Here is an 18,819-nt window from a genome sequence, read left to right as displayed (position 1 = left end):
GCGGGGCCCGGCGGGGGGGCCGGGGCGGGCGCGGCGCCGCCCCCACCGGCAGCGGGCGGGCCCGGCGCGGGGCGGCGGCGCGGAGCGGCGGGGAGAGCGGAGCGGCGGCCGGAGAGGTGAGCGCGGCCGCGGTCCCTGCCCCGCTGCCGGTGGTGGTCCGGGGGGGCGGGCTGCGACGGGAGCCCCGGGGGTGCGGGCGGTGTGGCGGGACCGCGGAAAGCAGCGGTCCGCTGGTTGCGGGATGCGCGCCGGGAGCAGGAGCCTCGGGGGGGTACGGGCTGTGCCCCGGGAGCCCCGGGGGGTGCGGGCAGGGGGCCCCGGGGTGCAGCAGTCTCGGTGGGCGCAGGCTGTGCACCGGGAGCCCCCGCGAGCAGGAGCCCGGGGTGCGGGAACCTCGGGGGGCAGGAGCCCTGGTGGGCGCGGGCAGAGAGCCTTGGGGAGCAGGAGCTCAGGGGATGGGAGCCCCAGTGGGTGCACGTGGGGAGCCCCGGGGTGCAGGAGCCCTGGTGGGTGCAGGTGAGGAGACCCGGGGTGCAGGAGCCCCAGTGGGGGCAGGGAGGGAGCCTCAGGGTGCAGGAACATTGATGGGTGCAGGGAGGGGAATCCCAGGGTGGGGGAGCCCCAGTGGGTGCAGGTGGGGAGCCCCGGGGTGCAGGTGGGGAAGCCCAGTGGGTGCGGGCTGGGAGCCCTGGGATGCATGAGCCCTGGTGGGTGCAGGCTGTGCATCAGGAGCCCCGGGGAGTGGGAGCCTGGTGCGGGCAGGCGGGGAGCCCTGGGAAGCAGGGAGCCCTGGCGGGCAGGCGGGGAGCCCTGGCAAGCAGGGAGCCCTGGGGGGCAGGCGGGGAGCCCTGGGAAGCAGGGAGCCCTGGCGGGCAGGCGGGGAGCCCTGGGAAGCAGGGAGCCCTGGGGGGCAGGCGGGGAGCCCTGGGAAGCAGGGAGCCCTGGGGGGCAGGCAGGGAGCCCTGGGGGGCAGGCGGGGAGCCCTGGGAAGCAGGGAGCCCTGGGGGGCAGGCGGGGAGCCATGTGGGGCAGGCGGGGAGCCCTGGGAAGCAGGGAGCCTTGGAGGGCAGGGAGCCCCGGCATGCAGGCAGGAAGCCTTGGGGAGCAGGGGCTGTCACTGCTGAGGGGAGCTGTCTTACTGGGGCTGGTGGGAGCCATGAGTGCCTGGGCGCTGACTTGGGTGCTCTCCCCACAGGAGGTGGTGGGCAGAACCAGGCCAGCGCAGAGCCGGGCCGGATGGGTGTCATAGCAGAGCCAGGGCCCGGGGACCCCCGGGGTGGCTGAGCCGGCCCATGGCGGCAGGTGTGGGCGCCTTCACATGGGCCACCTTCCCCGCCATGCCCACACGGCGCGTGTACTGCAGCACCACGCACCGCGACGGGCAGCTCTTTGTGCTGGGCGGCTGCGGGGCTGGTGGGCGAGCCCTGGGCACCGCTGAGGTGCTCGACCTCCCAGCCCAGCACTGGACCACGCTCCCACCGCTGCCCACGCCACGGGCCGGTGCCGCTGCCCTCGCCCTGGGAAAGCAGATCTTTGTGGTGGGTGGCGTGGACGCGGCACAGAGCCCCCTTGCCTCCGTTGAGGTCTACCACGTGGATGAGGGCAAGTGGGAGAAGAAGGCAGCGTTGGCTCAGCCCTCCATGGGCATCTCGGCCGTGCAGAGAGGTGAGGGCTGGGGCTGTGACTCGGATGCAGGTACTTCTACTGTCTGGAGAAGCGGGGATACAGGGGTGGGGAACACTTGGGTGGGATTTGCATCCTGCTGCTGCTTGGGATGCAGCTTTCACCCAGCAGCTGAACTTGCCACTTAATGGCAGAGTCATGCTCCTGCCCAGCAGCCCTGTTGCAGCCCAGGGCTGGGTGGTGTGGGCACAAGAGCCTTCCCCAGCTGCCCTGGCTGGGAGCCATACTGGGGTGGCCAAGCACTCTGCTCCAGCCTGACTCGGTGTGCTGTGTGTTGAACACGTTGTGATTTCTGCCCAAACTTTGCTGAGCAGCCTCCGAGCCTTGGCACAGCTTGGCAGCCTGCATGCCAGGAGCCGAGGTTGGTCTCCGTATGCAGTGCCCATATCTGTTCCCTGGTTGGGGATGCCGTGGCGTGGCCCTAGGCAGCAGCAGTGTGGGCAGGGCAGAGGGGATGGCAGGGCAGGGGTGGGAGTGGGCAGGGGTGCTGGCCTCACCAGGAATGGGAGCAGGATTTGGCAGCATGGCTGTGTTGCCATGGTGTCTCCAGGGAGATGGTACTGCCGAGAATAATTAGAGCCGATGGCCTTGTGCTCTGCTCTGTGCCTGATGGATGGGGTGGAGAGCGGGGTGCGAGGGTCCCAGCGGGGTCAGGGCACTGCTGGGCTCAGGTGTGGCCACACTAATCGTCCCCTGCCACCCTGGGAGCAGCAGCTGGCTGTGGGGCTCGGCAGCACCTGCGCTGCCTGTCCTGGAGGGCATGGGGTGGGGGCTCCCAGCCCTGCAGTGCTGCCCGTGGCCCCCCCACTCTCACCACTGCCTCTTTTGCAGACGGGGCTGTCTATGCGCTGGGGGGAATGGGTGTGGACACCTCTCCCCAGGCACTGGTCCGTGTCTACGAGCCAGCAAAGGACCACTGGCAGCCCCTGCCCTCCATGCCCACCCCCTGCTATGGGGCCTCTGCCTTCCTGCAGGGCAACAAGATCTTCGTCCTGGGTAGGTGCTGCTGGAGCGAGCTGAGCATCCCCCCACACCCCTGCCCTCTCCCCTTGCTGCCTCCCCGAACCAGGGAGTGGCCTGGTGCACCCCAGGGTGGCTCTGTCCTGCCCTCCCACCCCAGCACTGCAGCTGGCGGGCCCCATCCTGCGTGCTGAGCCCACCGATGGTGCCGGCTCGGGGTGCTGGCAGCCGCAGCGTCTCATCTGTGCACAGGGGGCCGGCAGGGCAAGCTGCCTGTCACCGCCTTCGAGGCCTTTGACCTGGAGACGAGGAGCTGGACACGCTACCCCAGCGTGCCCAGCCGCCGCGCCTTCGCTGCCTGCGCCATGGCCGACGGCGTCGTCTTCAGCCTTGGGGGGCTGCAGCAGCCAGGGCCTCACAACTTCTATTCCCGTCCCCACTTCGTCAACACCGTGGAGATGTTTGATCCTGCACAGGGTGAGCTCTGTGTCCCTGGGTGGGGTGGGAGCATCCTCTGTGGGTCCAGGATACCTCCCTAGGTCTTGGTGAGGGGTGTCCATGCCTGACAGACACAGGTCATCCAGACCCTGAGTGTTAGCCCCTTGCACCCATGGCAAGTACTGTCCTGCACTCCCTAGCCCCAGGGAGCCATTAGCCTGGGAGTGTCCTGGCCTCAGTGTGTGGAGAGGAGCCCAGCAGGCGATGCTCACACCCTCTCACCCCCAGGTGCATGGAGCAAGCCAAGCCGCGCCATCCGCATGAGGGAGAAGAGAGCCGACTTCGTGGCTGGCTGCTTGGGAGGAAGAGTGGTGGCTGTGGGTGGCCTTGGTAATGCCAGGGGTATGCGTGTGGCCATGTTTCCTTGTGGCACATTGGTGACCTGTGTGACAGCATGGAGGTCGGCTGTACAAAAACATGGGGGTACTACAGCACCAACTGCAGCCACATCTCTCCTGTGCCCCCCAAGTGCTGGGGGGACACTACTGCCCTGCCCCGCATACTGGCCCCAGTGCCACTTGCCCCTTTCACCCCCTGGCCAGGCTTTCCCCAGCTCACATGCAGCATACCAGGCTTGCACAGCCCACACCGGCTCAGCCCCACCACTTAGGGCTGCAGCGCCGTGTCCCTCTCCAGAGAGAGCTGGGGAAAGGTCAGTGCTGTCACTCAGCAGCAGGGATGCAGCGGGGAGGGCTGGCCGGGGAGCCCGGCACTGTCTGTGGCACCTCCAGCCCTGCAGTGAGTGCTGCCAGCCCCACTGGGCTCACCCGGGCTGAGGTGGACCTCCTGCTGCAGGGCAGAAGAAGGTGATGGCGAAGGCGAGCGGTGCTGGCCAGATCCTTGTGGCGTGGCATTGCTTCTGAGCCCTGCTACAGCTGGAACTGCCTTCCCTTATCCCCCGGTGATGGATGCGGGGGCAGAGCCAGCAGTGCAGCGTCAGTGCCAGTATCCTTCCCTGCAGGGACACCACTAATCCTCTTGTGCCCCTGCTAATTGCCTCTGGGATCGCAGAGCCCCTGCAGCCCAGGGCTCGGGGACCGGCTGCTGCTGGGGCATCAGAGATGTGTGAAGAGGGAAAGGCATATCCTGGGGTTTGGGGAGGGCTGTGGTGGAGCTGATGCCCTTCTGTCTCCCACAGGGAACCAGTCCTGCCCACTGGACTCGGTGGAAGGGTTCAGCCTCTCACAGAAGAAGTGGGAGCCACTGCCCCCCATGCCCACTGGCCGCTGCTCCTGCTCCAGCTGCCCGGCACCCAGCCTGCTCTTCATTGTTGGTGGGGTGGCCCAGGGTCCCAGCGGTGCTGTTGAGGCACTGTGCCTGCGCGAGGCACCCTGACCAGGGCCCCAGGGACCAGCCCCAGCTGAGCACCAAGTGCCTGAAGATGGGGACGGGGTGTGTAAGCATCTGTGCGTGTGGGTGACCCAGCTCTGGGGAGCTGCTGTCCCATGACGCCAAGCGCCGGAGCAGCCATGGTTTCTTGCCATGCTTCGGAAACCCCTCTTGGCTCCTGCGGCGCTGTGGCAGTGGAGCCCCGGGCAAAATCCTGCCTGGTGGGAGGGCTGTGGCCAGCAGCATGGAGGGAGCAGCGGTGGCAGGACCGTCGCTGGCTGCACTGCCCCATCCGGCCCCATCCGTGCCACGGCATGTCCGTGCCGTGTGTGTAGCAGTGAGTGCTGTGTCGTCGTAGACCCAGTCAATGTCTGATGTAGCACAGAGGTGCCCTGTAGCTCAGTGCCTAGGAGGTGACATAGCACCTCAAATAAATGAAACACGTGGAATTTTACCCTGCTGGAGTTGTGTTGTCCCTGGTTATCCTGCCCTGGGCAGGGGCGTGCCAGAGCCTGTAGGAAAACCCCCTCCCAAGGGAGACCCCAGTGAGCCCTTCCCTGGCAGGACCCTGTGCTGTGGGACCGGGATGGCTCTTGCTGCTTTCCCCACTGCCAGGGTGAGCAGAGCAATGTGGTGTAGGGATCCGTCCCTCCTGTTGGAGAGGGAGAGCTGAGCAGCGGCTGCCCTGCCTCAGCACGGCCTTGCTTCTGCTTGGCCCCTCCTGTGGGCACAGGGATTGCAGGGGCAGGGGAAGGCAGCAACAGGAGAGGTGCTTTGCTGGGTTGCAAGAGAGGGCAGGGAATGCAAGGGCTGCCAGGACGTTGAGAAATAAGATGAGATGCCTAACGATGCTGAGGCTTCCTGGGCCCCATCCAGCACCACAGCCCTGCCTCAAAGGATGGAGTGTGGCTGGTGCCTAGGAGTGCCCAATCCGGCTGTGTCCAGCTCCCCCAGGCAGGAGCACTGCATCTCCTGCTTACTGGTGCTGGGAAGAGAAGGTAAGCTCTGTACCTGTGGTGTCTGCAGGTGACATTTAGGGATGCACAGTGTGACCAGTGGGGGGGTGACCCCCCAATTTCCTGGTGCTGTTTGCTCACCTGAGCCTCATTTGTCTTGGCTCCATGCAGAGTCATGCACCCCAAAGCAGAGATCGACAGTAGCAGATGCAGGCGAGGGATTTGATTTTTCACTGATACAATGTTAGAAGGATCTCACAGGTCCAGGTAAATATCAAGCGCGGATGCCTGACCTTTTGGAGGAGACAGCTGGCATGATCCTTGGGTGGGTAGCAGGGCCAGAGAGATGGGAGGACAAATCCCCGTAGAGTATGGCAGCATCCAGCACACCACTGGGCCCAGGCTGCGCCGTCTGCCATGGGCATCGTGGTGTGGGGAAAGCTGGGAATTATTCAGAAAAGAGGATTTGCAAGATGTTTTCAGTGCCGTTACCTCATCACCTCTGCTGCCCACCCGGCACAGTGACTGTGGGATCTGTCCCAACATGCCACATGGCCATTTGCCTGCATTTTGGGAGGAACATCCTGGGATACCTGGGCTAGTGCTACCTCGGCTGAAGCCATCCCTGCATCTGCCTCTGGAGTTGCCATAGAAACCACCGCTGTGCCAGAGCTGGCAACAGGGAGCCCCAAATTAGTGATTGAGCTGTACCTCGGCTGCTGGGGGGGATGCGCTGGCAGCTGGAGAGGGTCAGTGGCTCACACTGCATGGGGGGGCGGACAGAGGGACCCCCTCCTCTGAGCACAATGTGGCTCCAGCCTTCTTCTATGAATATTGCAGCAGCACCCTATTTTCACAGCGCTCCCTGCACCTGTGCTCAGCCCCAGTGGGCTTTTCCTTTCCGGGCTTCTGGGCAGTGACAGGCCCCTCAGTGCCACCTCAGTACCTCTCCCCAGCCTGTCAGCCCATTCCAGAAGCCACTGAGGCACATAATAACTTCACTCTCACCAAAACATTAGTCATGGGGGACCCTAAATCACAGAGCTGCTTTGGAAACACAGACCTGATTAATAAGCTTTTCCCGCAGGAGCATCGCATGGATGGGATAAATCAGATGGTGAGTCACTGGCAAATTGACATTCCTGCATACCAGCTTCAGTTTTTGCTGCTGCTGACGGGGCGCCTGGTGCTGCTTTTTCCAAATTTAAGGTGATGCTGGCTGCAAGAGCTGGGAGATGCTGGAGCGGGAAGCTGCGGGTCGGAAGCCCCTCGCTGCTGTGGTGTTTCCAGCAGTGGGGCTGACGGTCCCTGCCCCACAAGGGGTTTGCCCCTTTCCCAGTAGCATCTTGACTCGTGCATGTGATTGCCTGACACATTGACCTGCTGCAGCACCATTTGGCTTGGCTCTTCCACCCGAGGCAAACAGAAATCCATGACCTCTCCTGAGACCGTGGATTTCTCATTCTTTTCCATCCCTGCTTTTGGGCACAGGACCAAGATCCCATCCCAGTGAGGGGAAGAGAGCAGCCAGGATGGTGGCAAAAGACATCTCGGGGTGGATGGAGAGATCTGCAGGCAAAGGGATAATGGTTCTGACCACCCTTGGAGAGTGACAAGCTATTAAGTGAAGAGCTCCCCTGAGTTTCTAATGAAATGCACTATGAAGAAAAAAAAATTGAGGGACATATCAAATATATTGCTGTCTATCTCCTGGCAGCTTCTGCTAATTTTTACTAAATGAAAGGCTTCCAGTATCTGGCCACACTCCCTAATGCTAGAAGCACAGTCTGTTACTTCAGATAGAAGGAGAGCTATGAGCCAGTGCCTGGCAACGTGGCTAATCTCCCCGGAGCGTGTTATGGATGGGGGAGATTGGAACTGGAGGTAGCTGTCAGACCTATAATTAAAAAAATGTATTTCCTTATGGAAATTTCTTTCCGTTGTCAGGAGATATGGAAATTTAAAAAAATCTCATTTATCATATTTCACAAACTTTGTAGACGCTCAAACCAGGAAGCTTCAGCCACACCGGAAATAGGAATAGCTCTGTGTAGTAACCTAAAATAACATCCCAAGCCTTCTTGCTGGTGTGCAAAGCACCAGGAAATCCTTTCCTGAGGGCAGCAGAAGCGCTGTAAAGAAGGGCACAGGGCTCTACAGTCTCTTCTGAGGGGAGTTCTGGGCCAACTTTCCAATTACAAGCAATAAACTGATGGAAAATCACCATTTATGATGCAGGGCTGTATAGGACCCAGACACACAGCAAGGCTCTTGGCAGCAGCGCCATGCACCAGGCTGTGCAATGGGGCTGTAGGCAGCTCAGGAGCAGAACAAGGTTTTTATTTACTCAACAAGCGCAATAAACATTAATGTTCCCGTCAGCACAGCTCTCTGGAGGAAGGTTTGCCTTCCAGCCCATGGCTGCCTCAGAGACCCCAGCCATTACCCCATCCCTGAAGCAGGAACATGTTTCAGGCTGCGATTCCCTACTCCGGTCCTAGAAAATCAACCTGTTAGAGGCTCACCATGCAGCTGAGAGTTAATAAGCCACCGTGATAAATCTGAGCTATTTATTCCAGCCCTAGTGCTGTAGTGACAAGCAAAGACAATGCAGCGAAGTCACTCCAGTAAGTTTTTTATGGGTAAAAGTCCAGAATTTTATTTTATTTTTTTAAATGAAAGCTTTATTTCTGGGGGATTGGATTAGGAAACCAGTTATATACATCAAGAAAGCCATTATTTTGACACTTCTGAGCTCCAGGCTGCCTTTAATACTAAAACCAAAAGAGCATAAAGGGGAATGTGAGTAGTTCCCCTAATCTATCCGTGGATTTATACCAGCCTTATTTCTACAGTGATTTAGTGCTTACAGAGTATCTTCAGATCCAGCAACCAAACATTTTAGCTAGTATTGAAATTGTTTTGAATTAAAAGAGAAAAAAAACAGGCTAGTAAGCGTGCCCATTTTCCATTCCTAAAGACAGAGGATGTGGAAGCACAAGGAAAAAATTCCAGTAAAACCATATTTGAGAATCTTTCTCCAGGGAGTGTTTAGATGACCGGTTATTTTTGTCATACCCATTTGTCAATGGGTAAAATTAAATTGTTCTGCATTTCTGCAAGAGGTATTTACACAGGAGGGACCACACAGCTTCTGGACACGAAGTAGATGGCAACCGTGCTCCCATGTGAGCTCCCAGGCTCCGAGCCTGGCCTAGCCCCCTGCCCCGTGGCAGCCCCTCTGCCCGGGGATCCCACCTGGGGGCCCAGCTGCTCCCCAGCAGGCTCTTCCTGGGTGGCCTGGGGTGGATCGGAGCTGGGCCTGGTCCTGGGATCCACAGCCCCAGGGTGAGATCCAAGGACTCCGCAGCCCCAGGAGGCCCCCAGGGACCCCCAGGCTGCCCCCAGGGACCCCCAGGCTGCTGTGAGGCCTGGCAGTGCAGGGAGGCCTGGTGGGCAGTGGCACCCCAGGCTTGTGGAGAGCCACCAGGCCTAGCCCTGGGGCAGCCGTATCGGCCTGTAGGGCCGTGCCCCCCAGGGTCTCCCCACAGCCAGGGGGCACAGGGGGATGCTCCCCCAAAGTGGGGCTCGTCCATCTGTCCCCATTCTCCCCTCCCTGCAGGCAGTGTGGTGGCATGGCTGCTGCTGGGGAGGACACACAGGAGCAGAGGCTGTGCATTCCGGGGCCACGGTGAGGGCCAGGAGCTGCCAGCGAGGGTGTCAGCTGTGAAAAAAACATGAATTTTAACGTCTGGAATATCAAGGAGATGTTGAGCACACCGACAGCTGCCGGGTGAGCTTGGGGCATGGGATGGGGATATTGTATAACACATTAAACATTTCAGGTGTTTGATAGTGATGGGGCAAAACACATCTAGAATTGACCTATGTTTAATTATGGTGTGGTTATTTAGCCTGTGGCATGATCCTGTTTGTGCCTACATTGCTCCCAGCCTTCCAGGCACCAGCAGAGATCCACTGCTGCTGGGAATTTACAAACCAGCATCACCTGAAAACTGTTCTCTGGTTTATTCAGGGTTTATTTGGGGCAGCCCTGTGGCCTATCTGCCTCTAATTAGGTAAGTTAAATGTTCCGTCTCCCCTTGTGCAGAGGGTAGATAAAATGAATTGTGATTTGCAATATGGTTACATGTTATGTAACTCTAAAATTATTCCATATCCTGCATTTATATGCATGGCTTAATTTTTTTCCTGGCAGAAGCCAAAGAGCAGCTAGAACTCCCCACATCTATAATACATAGCAAAACAACAAATGTTACTTGGATATAAACATCTGGAGAGCAAAGACGTAAGACAGGCTGCATGTTTTACAGCAGAGCATCGCCTTTTGCATCACAAGGCTAAAAAAGATGGTGAGATGTATCCCTTGCTTGACTCTGGAGAAGCTAGTTGACGAATTTGGTCCTCTGAGCCTCTGTTAGTTAAATAACCCACTTACATAACTATCTGTTGTTCAAATTCACAGCTTTAGTCATACTGTCTCTTTGGCCTGGTATTACCACAATGATGGATGATAATGAAAACATAATAGTAGTTTCCTTGCCCATTGTAAAAATACTTGTCATACATATATATGAATTAATTGAATTTTGCACAGATGCAGGGGTCAAAGGGGAGCCAGTTCAGGGAAACACATGTTTATATCTGTCAAGATTTTGTCTTTATAAATATGCATGGCATAATTCTATTTTCTTCCCTGGTACCTGCAGTTTTCTCTCTCTTTTTGTGATTTTTTTTCCCTGCAATTTTGTTTTCAACAAGTTGGTTCTAAGTAATTTGAAAACCTGTGACTTACTTTTTGGTCAGAGACTGAACAAGGGAAATTTAGAGAATATATTTAAAAACACATAATATTATATATAATAATATATTGTTATATTTTAATATTATATATAAAATAATATATATATTTAAAATACATATTCATGCAATAGGAAAGGAACTGAATGGAAAAGGTACAGGTGCCTGTTTGGAAAGGGATCACTGGAATTCCTTCCTCCTCCAAAGTATCCTGTCAGCTACAAAGCCTTCCCTTTTAACTCATTTATTAAAGCAGGAAGGAAACAGACAAGATTTTAACACCCACTCCTCAGCATTCCAGATTTTTTGCAAGTGAGTTTGAAAGGGTCAAATAGGGCATAAAACCTTACAGAAAATGCAGCTGGGTCTTGAGGAGTTCAGAAAGAGGAGAAGATTCGCAGGAGGAGGATTAACTTTTTCTAAACAAACAAACAAAAAAGTTACTCATAGGAGCGTGTGTGTGTGTGTATTTGTAATAGGGGGAAAAGGTGTTGATTACTTTTCCCTGGCTCACCTCAGTTACTAGAAACCTTTCTCACCACAGTAGGGTATGCTGTACAATCCCCAGAGTACTGTCTTTCAGGGAACTTTAAAAACGAAACATAAAATCAGCATATAATCTAGCCTGGGTATGAATCACACTGTGAGTTCTTTGCAAGTTTGAGTCAGGGTGTTACTTCTGAGAGCAGCTGCCACCACCAGGTCCCTAGGAAATGCAGAGCTCCAGTGATGCAGTACCCTCATGGCAGCGGTTCTGCACAAGCCCCAGATTGCTCTGGGTGTTATTTGTTACCTACCTCTCAGGCACACATGTGCTTCTCTGTAACCGCTAGCAGCCTGAGTAGGGTGGGGGAACCAAAGTCCCTGGTTTTGTGTATAAATATTGACATAACAGAGATCCTAGAAATGCAGTAGAGGGAAGATTATAGTTGCCCACTGTAATATCAGGGTGCCAATTATTTAAGAAGATGGGAGGGGGTCATGCAGATAGAATGACAACTATACGGTGGAGGAAGCTTAGTCTCAGTTTAAGTCTATTGAAAAACGACAAAATATTTGTCGACTGACATGACAGGCCTCATTAAGGAAAGTGCTATGTTAGAGGTGCGTTGCTGCCTGCCCAGCCAGAGGGGCTGGCGAAGAAAGATCGCAGAGAGTGTGAGAACAGCAGCTGCAAAAGCCGTGAAGCTTCTTCAATCAGCCTTTTATCAACTGGATAAGCGTCACTGGGACGTGATGCTGAAAGCACATTTTCAGGCACAATAAATACCTGCCTCTGCCAGGAAAATCCTGCGGGAAGAGACGAGTCTTACCTTGGCCCTGAGCTAAGCACAAGATCCGTGTGCAGGGTATTAACTCTTGTAGTGCAACCACGAGAGTGACAGTAGTGAACTGTAGTCAACATCACTGCAGGAGCAACAGAAGCCAAAAAATCCACTACTGTTTAATTTCAAAAAAGACACTGATGTAGTAATAAGGAAGCTCATTAGAAAGAAATTAAACTGGACAGCTAAAAGGGTTAAATGCTTGCCTGAGGCCTAGAGGTTACTTAGACTTTATGCTGAAGCTCAGAACAAGTGCACACCAGCTATCAGATCAGACACGAGAAGGACTAGTACTGAACCGGCATGGCAAAGAAGACTACTGAAAATGAAAAGGTATCCTTCAAGAAATAAAAGACAATAAAAAAATAGAAACCAATATATTATGATTTGAAATGGAAGTTATGAGAATTTTCTTGTTCCATGAGAAAAGCAGTAACTTGCTAAAGGCATAAAAGGTGCTAAATACCTACTTCCAAAGACATCAAAAGCAAAAAGCCCGCCAGAGAGCATGTAAGGCCAATATATGATGAAAATATTAGAGGCATTCAAAAGGGGTGCTGTAAGTTAAGGCCTGCTTGGGCCACTGCTCTCTATGGCTTATTTCTGCTGTTGAGAAAAAAACTTCCAAATGTAATAACCTCATTCAATCCATTATCTCATGAAATTCCATCCCACATAGCAGGGCCACATATTTTGAAGTTTCATTAAGGTCCCAGAATAAGCAGAAAATGAAGGAGACAGCCAGGACAAAGACCAGGAGAGCAGCTGTAAAAATCCCAAGCCTTGGAGGAATGAGAAACCAGGGCTGTAAGTACAGGCTTCAAACTCAGGGGGTGGGCGGGGGGGGGCGGGGAATGGATGTGACACGGGATGACGACAAAACAACCCTGTCTCCAGATGTCTAAATCTTAATATGGTCAGGGATACAGCTTGTGTAAGTAAACAGGTCTGCTCCATGGAAATCCCAATCTCCTCCTAAGGAAAGGGCCCTGTGAGCCCTTGCAACCAGCAGCTGGCCCAGGACAAAGGGCTAACACGGTTTCCAAGGTGAGGAATGTCTGGGCAGTATTCAGTCACAGCCAAATGAATAATGGAGTGGCCCACAGAAAGTGAAAATGACCTTGAGGAATTGAAACAAGACCAGAAGGACTTCCAGCCTAAAATCTGGAAACTGGAGGCAGCATTTGAGCTGAATAACCAAGAGGAATTTTGTGGTCGTTTAATGCATTAAGGCCAGTGTCTGTAGAAATTCCTTTTAGGATATGGCACAAATGATCTGCAGCAAGCAGGTCATGCCATTCCAGAGGACAGAAAGCAGAATAATAATTTTATGCTGTGGCCATTCCCCGTGAAGAGATGGCAAATGGCTGGAAGCTGCAATAGCAGCTTAAACTCCTTGATTTAAACTCTTCCAGGCCCCTGGATGCTGAAGTTCCTCTGCACCCAAAGCCAGTGCTGATCCTTACTCATTTGCTGAACACAGTGGCAGGCAGCAAATAGTGATGACAAGAGCAGCATAGCAGAGATAGGGACAGTTCCTACAGATCCAGACCAAAGCCAGGAGGAAGAGCAGGTGAACCGCAGCTCCGAGAATTTCAATCAGATTTGTTGTGGTGCAGCCCTGCTCACTAAATAAGGAGGAGCAGAAAGGGCTGGGAGATTTTCTGGAGGGGAATCAGGACAAGAGGAACCTTATGGCATTGATCCTACTCAAGATTACTACCAGGAGAAAAGAGTCTCTTTGGGAAAGAGGCGTCACCACACTTCGAAGAAATGTGTCAGGAAGGCATAAGTGAGCTTCACCCACAGTGCTTGGGGAGAAGAAGGATGTTGGTGCAGGTTCAGTGGGGATGGCCGAACCAAATAAAATCACTTAGAGCAGCACCACGGATAAAGACGGCTGGGTTTGCTTTTCCAAATGACTCTTAAACCTTGGTGTTGGTGTGTAAGGATGGATCCAAACAACAAAGTAAAAATAACTGATTTTATAAAGACCAATAAGGCCTATGAGAATTTATAGTTATGAATTTTTAGCTTATCAATGCCCCTAGAAACATCTAGGAGACACAAGAAGAAGGTGTTCATCACATGCTGTGTTTCTCTTGGATTGTTGACAGCTGTCTGGGGGCAAGGCAGAACCTTTGAAAGACAGGTGAACATTTGCATATGGTTGTGCTAAAATGTTTGGAAGTGGAAGTCAGAACTTAGAAATGTGAAAGAGGCTCCCAAAAGTTCTAACTTCTCCTGTGGAGGGGGAATTCCCACTGACACAGGGAAACTGAGACAGTGAAGAACTAGCTGACTCCCCAGATATGCAGAGCACTGCAGATTTTTTAGATCACGCTCTTATTACAGAAAGGGTTGCAGCTGCCAATATTGCAATGCCTTGCATAAAGTTATGAGGGAAAAAGAAACTATTCTATTGGTCAGAAGAGGATGATTTAGCATTTTTTGGAGCTGACCAGAACTTTTCTTATATAGCTAAAGCTGGTTTTGCTTTGGACGCGTATGCTAGTGCCAATACCATGGGAACATTACAGGCACAAATGCATGAGCAACTTGAGGAATGGTTCGTGTTAGCAGAAAGCTACAAGTTCTCCTGAGGTAAACTATTGCATCACCTAGGAGGGACTTCTAACTGAGATTAAATACCTAAGATGTTTCCTCGCTGTTTATAAGGAAGGGTTTATATTTAGGATGGAGCATGCATCCCTGCAGCTCAGGCATCCTGAAGGGAATGGTCAGGTGGTTAGAAGAGCTGTGATTGCCTGATCATAGGTCTGATCATAGATCTGATCATGGTTGTCTGGCTTAGGCCAAGTGTAGCCAGGCTGATGTCTTGCCCAGATGGTCTTGTTAGTAAATTAATCGCCGTCAGTGTTAAGCAAGGAAGAAAGAAATCCATTGCTCAGGGGAATGAATGTATTCAAAAGAGACATCTGTTTCATCTCCTAATTTGCAGAAGTGCCATCGTTCCTAAACCAACCACCAAGGTAGTGGACTTAAGACAGAAAAATTAGGCTCCAGAGCAGCTGACAGCCATCTTTGGTTGTAGTGTCAGTGTAGAGTGAGCCTGGGAAGTCACTTGATTCATGAAGTCCTCCCAGCTAAATAGTCCTCAAAATACTGGTCATAAAATTCTTCGTTAGAGGAATCATGTACTTCAGGCATTAAATAATGAGAAAATGAGGAGGTTGTGGGATGTGATATTCACCAGTTGTACTAGACACTTTCAAAGGGGGGTTGACAAGACAGTAAAGCACTTAAGGATTATAAAAACTCTTCCTTAAAAAAAGAGGGATTTTTTTCAGCTAGAAGACAGGAGGATTTAGAAAAACTGGTGCAGGAGATGTGATACTCACATTGCAAGAAAGGGTCCTGCCTGTGTGGCGTGATGGCAGTCCATGTGCTCACGTCTCTCCCTGATGTGTTGGCTGTAGATTTAGAAAATTTATTTTTTTTTACAAAGCTTAGCTGAGATGGAAACAAGAAGCTGTGCTAGTAAAAATTGGGTTCAGATTTCTTTCTTATTAGATTTGGGATCCAGAGACAGATCAAGGGAGAAGTTTTGAATACAGACAGATGTATCAGACTTTTTGAGAATCCAGAAACCCATACCTCATCTATTTTTGCCTGTGGCTCAGTGTAGTTCACGAGCTTAAAGCCAAAAGTATTAATACGATATTGTCACTGACACCGCTATATAAAGAAGAGGAAGACTGAGCAGTTCAAGTACTGCCACAAAATTCCTTCCCTGTTGTGTGCATGGTGTTTGGCCTTCTTCCAAAATTGGGGATTAACCAAACACGTCACTGCTAATAAATGTTGGGGTGATCATCTTTTGTTATACACATTAATTAGTCTCCTGTTCCTTCTCCTTTACTTACATGATTTGGTACGGAAGGAAAACCCTGCATAAGAGTCTTTTTCATTAATTTTGGTCTGTACTTCCCAGTTCCAAAGGCAGCAACACATCTCTCCATTTTGGTAGCTTAAAAAAGAGCAAGAACTGAGAGTATAAAACTGGCCCAGCTTTTCTTATATTTGGACCTTGCCTAAGCACTCTGTCAGACCTTTTGGATGTAGAGCAATGGAATAGTGATCATGTGAAAAATGAAAAAAGTCTATATCTTTGCTAGCAAAAAATTGAAGCCAGCCTCCGACACACTGAGAAGCAGTGCAGCTGTGCAGGGAAACCCTTGTCTGAGGGAAGCTGACACTGTGCCATGAGCCTAGTCCATAAAGCAGTAGAAGCCATGTCTCTCAAGAGGAATAGCATCAGAGTAACGTAGCACAAAGTCAAGGCTAACTGGAAAAGGTTTATTTGGGTGATGCTCAGGGGAAAGAACAGAACTTTTAAGTATCATGTTATTATATTTGAAGTATTTCTAACAATTCAGATCAATTTGTCCAGCCATATACCACCAATTTATTTGTTGTTCCAGCATGTCAGACTTAAAGCATCTGGAGAAAAAATGCCCAATAAACGTCAGCTATCAGTCAGAAACGTTTACTCTGTTGGAACTGCCTTCCAAATAAGCAGAGCAGCATCTGAGTTACAACAGAAATTATTATCCTGAGTAGCATAAAGGGAGAGACCCAGCACTTGTTAGGAGCAAACCCCAAGGTGTCCCTTAAACTAAGACTGACCATCAAGGCAGACAGGATGAACTGAGTTAGCTGGCCAGTCCTGGTTTTGGTCTTCTGTCTGCAGGATGTGCCAGAGAAACACCTTCACCCCTGCAAGGTGAATGCACAGCTACCACACTGTGTATGTATGCGGCAGTTTAAGATAAGCCAGTTGGCTTTGTGTAGCAAAACCACACACTGTTAAACATTATGCAGTTAAAGGAATGGTACCCTCTGAGTGGAGAGTGGAAATGAACATGTTGGGGTGGGCCATGCTTGAAAACTTCCAGCAAATTGTGTAGGGAATTATGTTTGGCTTTTTAATTGCTCAAGACTCATTCACAACCCACTCTGCCCTATTTCAGGCCTAATAAGTTTTCCATCCGAAGCAGTGCTTACAGCGACTACTCGAGTTTGAGTGATTCTCAGCTGCTCTTTGGCTCCCAGTTCTGCCCGGAGAATGCGCAGCTGGCAGCGGCGCCGCTGGAGCTGGGTACACAACCGGGACAGCACAACTCCCAGGATGTGAGTCTCACTCCTGTTCAGCCCTGTGCAGGCACACAGCCACCACTCAAAGTTAATGGAGAATGCTGAAATCAGGTGGTAACATTTGCAAGTTTTTGTAACTGTGGAAATCAAGCTATTTTCTTGATACCTATACATATTTACTGTGACTAGACAGAGTAGCAGCCTGGTTGGCTGAAAACCTAGTATTTATAACAGATTACTATAATTCATTATTGAGATTCTTTAATCACATTTCTTCAATTACTAAAATAATATGAAATTTGTTCTCAAGCTAATGTCTTTAGACCACCTAGCTAAAGTAGAATATTACACCTATTCCTCTTTGAAAAATACTGGCTTTCTCTTCATTAGCTTGCTGCAAGAATGACAGAGGTATCCAGTATGTTCTTTCATTGACTGAAAATTACCTTGCTGTATTGCTGTTATGGCAGGTGCTTGAATGATTTTGGATTAAGAACTTCTATGCACATAATCTTTCTTCTACAGTACAGGGTTTCTGATGTTACCAGCCTCGCTGAAATAGTTCCTGCACTACTAATGGAGAGCAACAGATCCAAATAAAGACACCTGAGAACAAAGACTAGGAAAGAGCAGTGGTGCTAGCTTGGTGACCCTAGGCTGTCCTTCAGTTGCAGGTCCCATCTGCTGTCCTCTGCATTTTGCCGAGGATCTTGTCCATTAGCTGCAGCAGCTTTTCATCAGACACAAAAAAGGAAATTCAATCTTCATGCTGAAAGACGAAAATTTAGTAGAAATTGCATTTTCTTATGTTTTAAGGAAAAGGCATTTCCATTTTGACCAGTGTCTGGGAAGTTTGTAGAATGAAGAAGATCTTTACAGCTTTCATATTAATATTAATTTTTTTGTTCTGAAATGCATATTGAAGCATGTGGAAAACTCATCTGCAGTCTGGTGATGTTGCTAGTTGGCAGCAAAATGATGTCATCCACCAGGAAATTCAATAGGATTTTCTTTAGATTCCTGTACAGGGAGCTCCCACTGACATCTTTAACTTTTCCACAGTTCCAAGAACACTGGAATTAATTTATAGTCTCTGTGTTGAGCATACAGGAAAAAAATTCGCACACCTTACGATCACAACCAACTGAAAATCCTCAAGATGAGAGAAAAGCCTCCATCTGGAGGAATTTGGGTTAGGTTTCAGTTCCACAGGGAGTCAATCTAACTAGGCACACTAAATGAGCCATAATCTCATGAAATTCTTAATCTCCTTGTCCAATCTAATCCGTCACATCCAATCACCCTGATCTGTCTGCAAAACACTTGGTACACACATATTTTTTTCTAATTAATGTTCTGATTATTCTTATACTTCAACATTTTTCTTTCTTTTGTGTAACAGAGTGAGCCCAGTATTTTTACCAAATACCAGACAAAACCACAGTTATTTGATGACGATACGAAAGAAAAAGGTTTGCTTAATTTTGGTGGTGGAAGAGTGAGAAGTGTCTTGGAAAAATTTGAAGTGAATAAGAACAAAATAAAGGACAAATACGATCGGTATGTAGACATCCATTGGAAATTCTTTCTGTGCTGGTGGTTATCACTTCCCACAGCTCCTTCTTCCCCTTTTGAAAGTCACGGATGATGTAGCAGCATATTTCTCCAAGAAAAGTATCTTTTCAGGTTTTAAATAACCTGTGATTGGAAAGAGTCACAGGATAAGAGAATAGGGTTTATTTGCAATGTGATTTATGTAAGACACTCGGCCATAAGCCACAAGGAACAACAAAACTCTAACCTGAATTTACCTTTGTCCTTCTTTATCCAAGCAGCAGGGTTTTGATCTGTGTTGATTCCCTGTGAAAGCCCATATTTCTGAAAGTTTTGTAGACTGTGTTGGGACTGATCAAAGGGACTCTAAGGACAGCCTCCACATTTAAGCCAGAGGAGGAGATTGCCAAGCATACTTGTGTGCAGTGGAAGATGCAATGATTACACCTTTATAAATCTGCATGTGTCTCTAGAATTTTACTTGTATACAAGATTTTTATTTCTTGTGTTTTTGGTAACAGACAAGTGTAATTTGTTAACGTAATTTGCATCTGCTCTTTGTCAGATGTTAAGAA

At 50.9% G+C, this 18,819-nt stretch overlaps 1 protein-coding gene across 2 annotated transcripts; it reads left to right on the top strand.

Moving 5' to 3' along the window:
- The first annotated feature begins 73 nt into the window (after nt 1–73).
- KLHDC8B (kelch domain containing 8B) lies at nt 74–4,924 on the top strand. 2 transcript variants are annotated; one of them, XM_037387194.1, is made up of 6 exons: nt 74–116; nt 1,196–1,665; nt 2,515–2,679; nt 2,896–3,120; nt 3,370–3,471; nt 4,280–4,924. In XM_037387194.1, the coding sequence occupies exons 2-6, from the start codon at nt 1,293–1,295 to the stop codon at nt 4,474–4,476; spliced, it is 1,062 nt and encodes a 353-aa protein (XP_037243091.1). In that variant the 5' UTR covers nt 74–116; nt 1,196–1,292; the 3' UTR covers nt 4,477–4,924. The 2 variants fall into 2 exon arrangements, with proteins under 2 accessions (XP_037243091.1, XP_037243090.1); XM_037387193.1 differs by having other exon boundaries at nt 3,370–3,483.
- The last annotated feature ends 13,895 nt before the right edge of the window (nt 4,925–18,819 follow it).

Source organism: Falco rusticolus, chromosome 4, assembly GCF_015220075.1.
Source record: "Falco rusticolus isolate bFalRus1 chromosome 4, bFalRus1.pri, whole genome shotgun sequence".
In the NCBI taxonomy this organism is placed as follows: Eukaryota; Metazoa; Chordata; class Aves; order Falconiformes; family Falconidae; genus Falco; species Falco rusticolus.
Note: the sequence above shows the minus strand (reverse complement) of the source record. Positions and strands in the feature narration are given on the sequence as shown.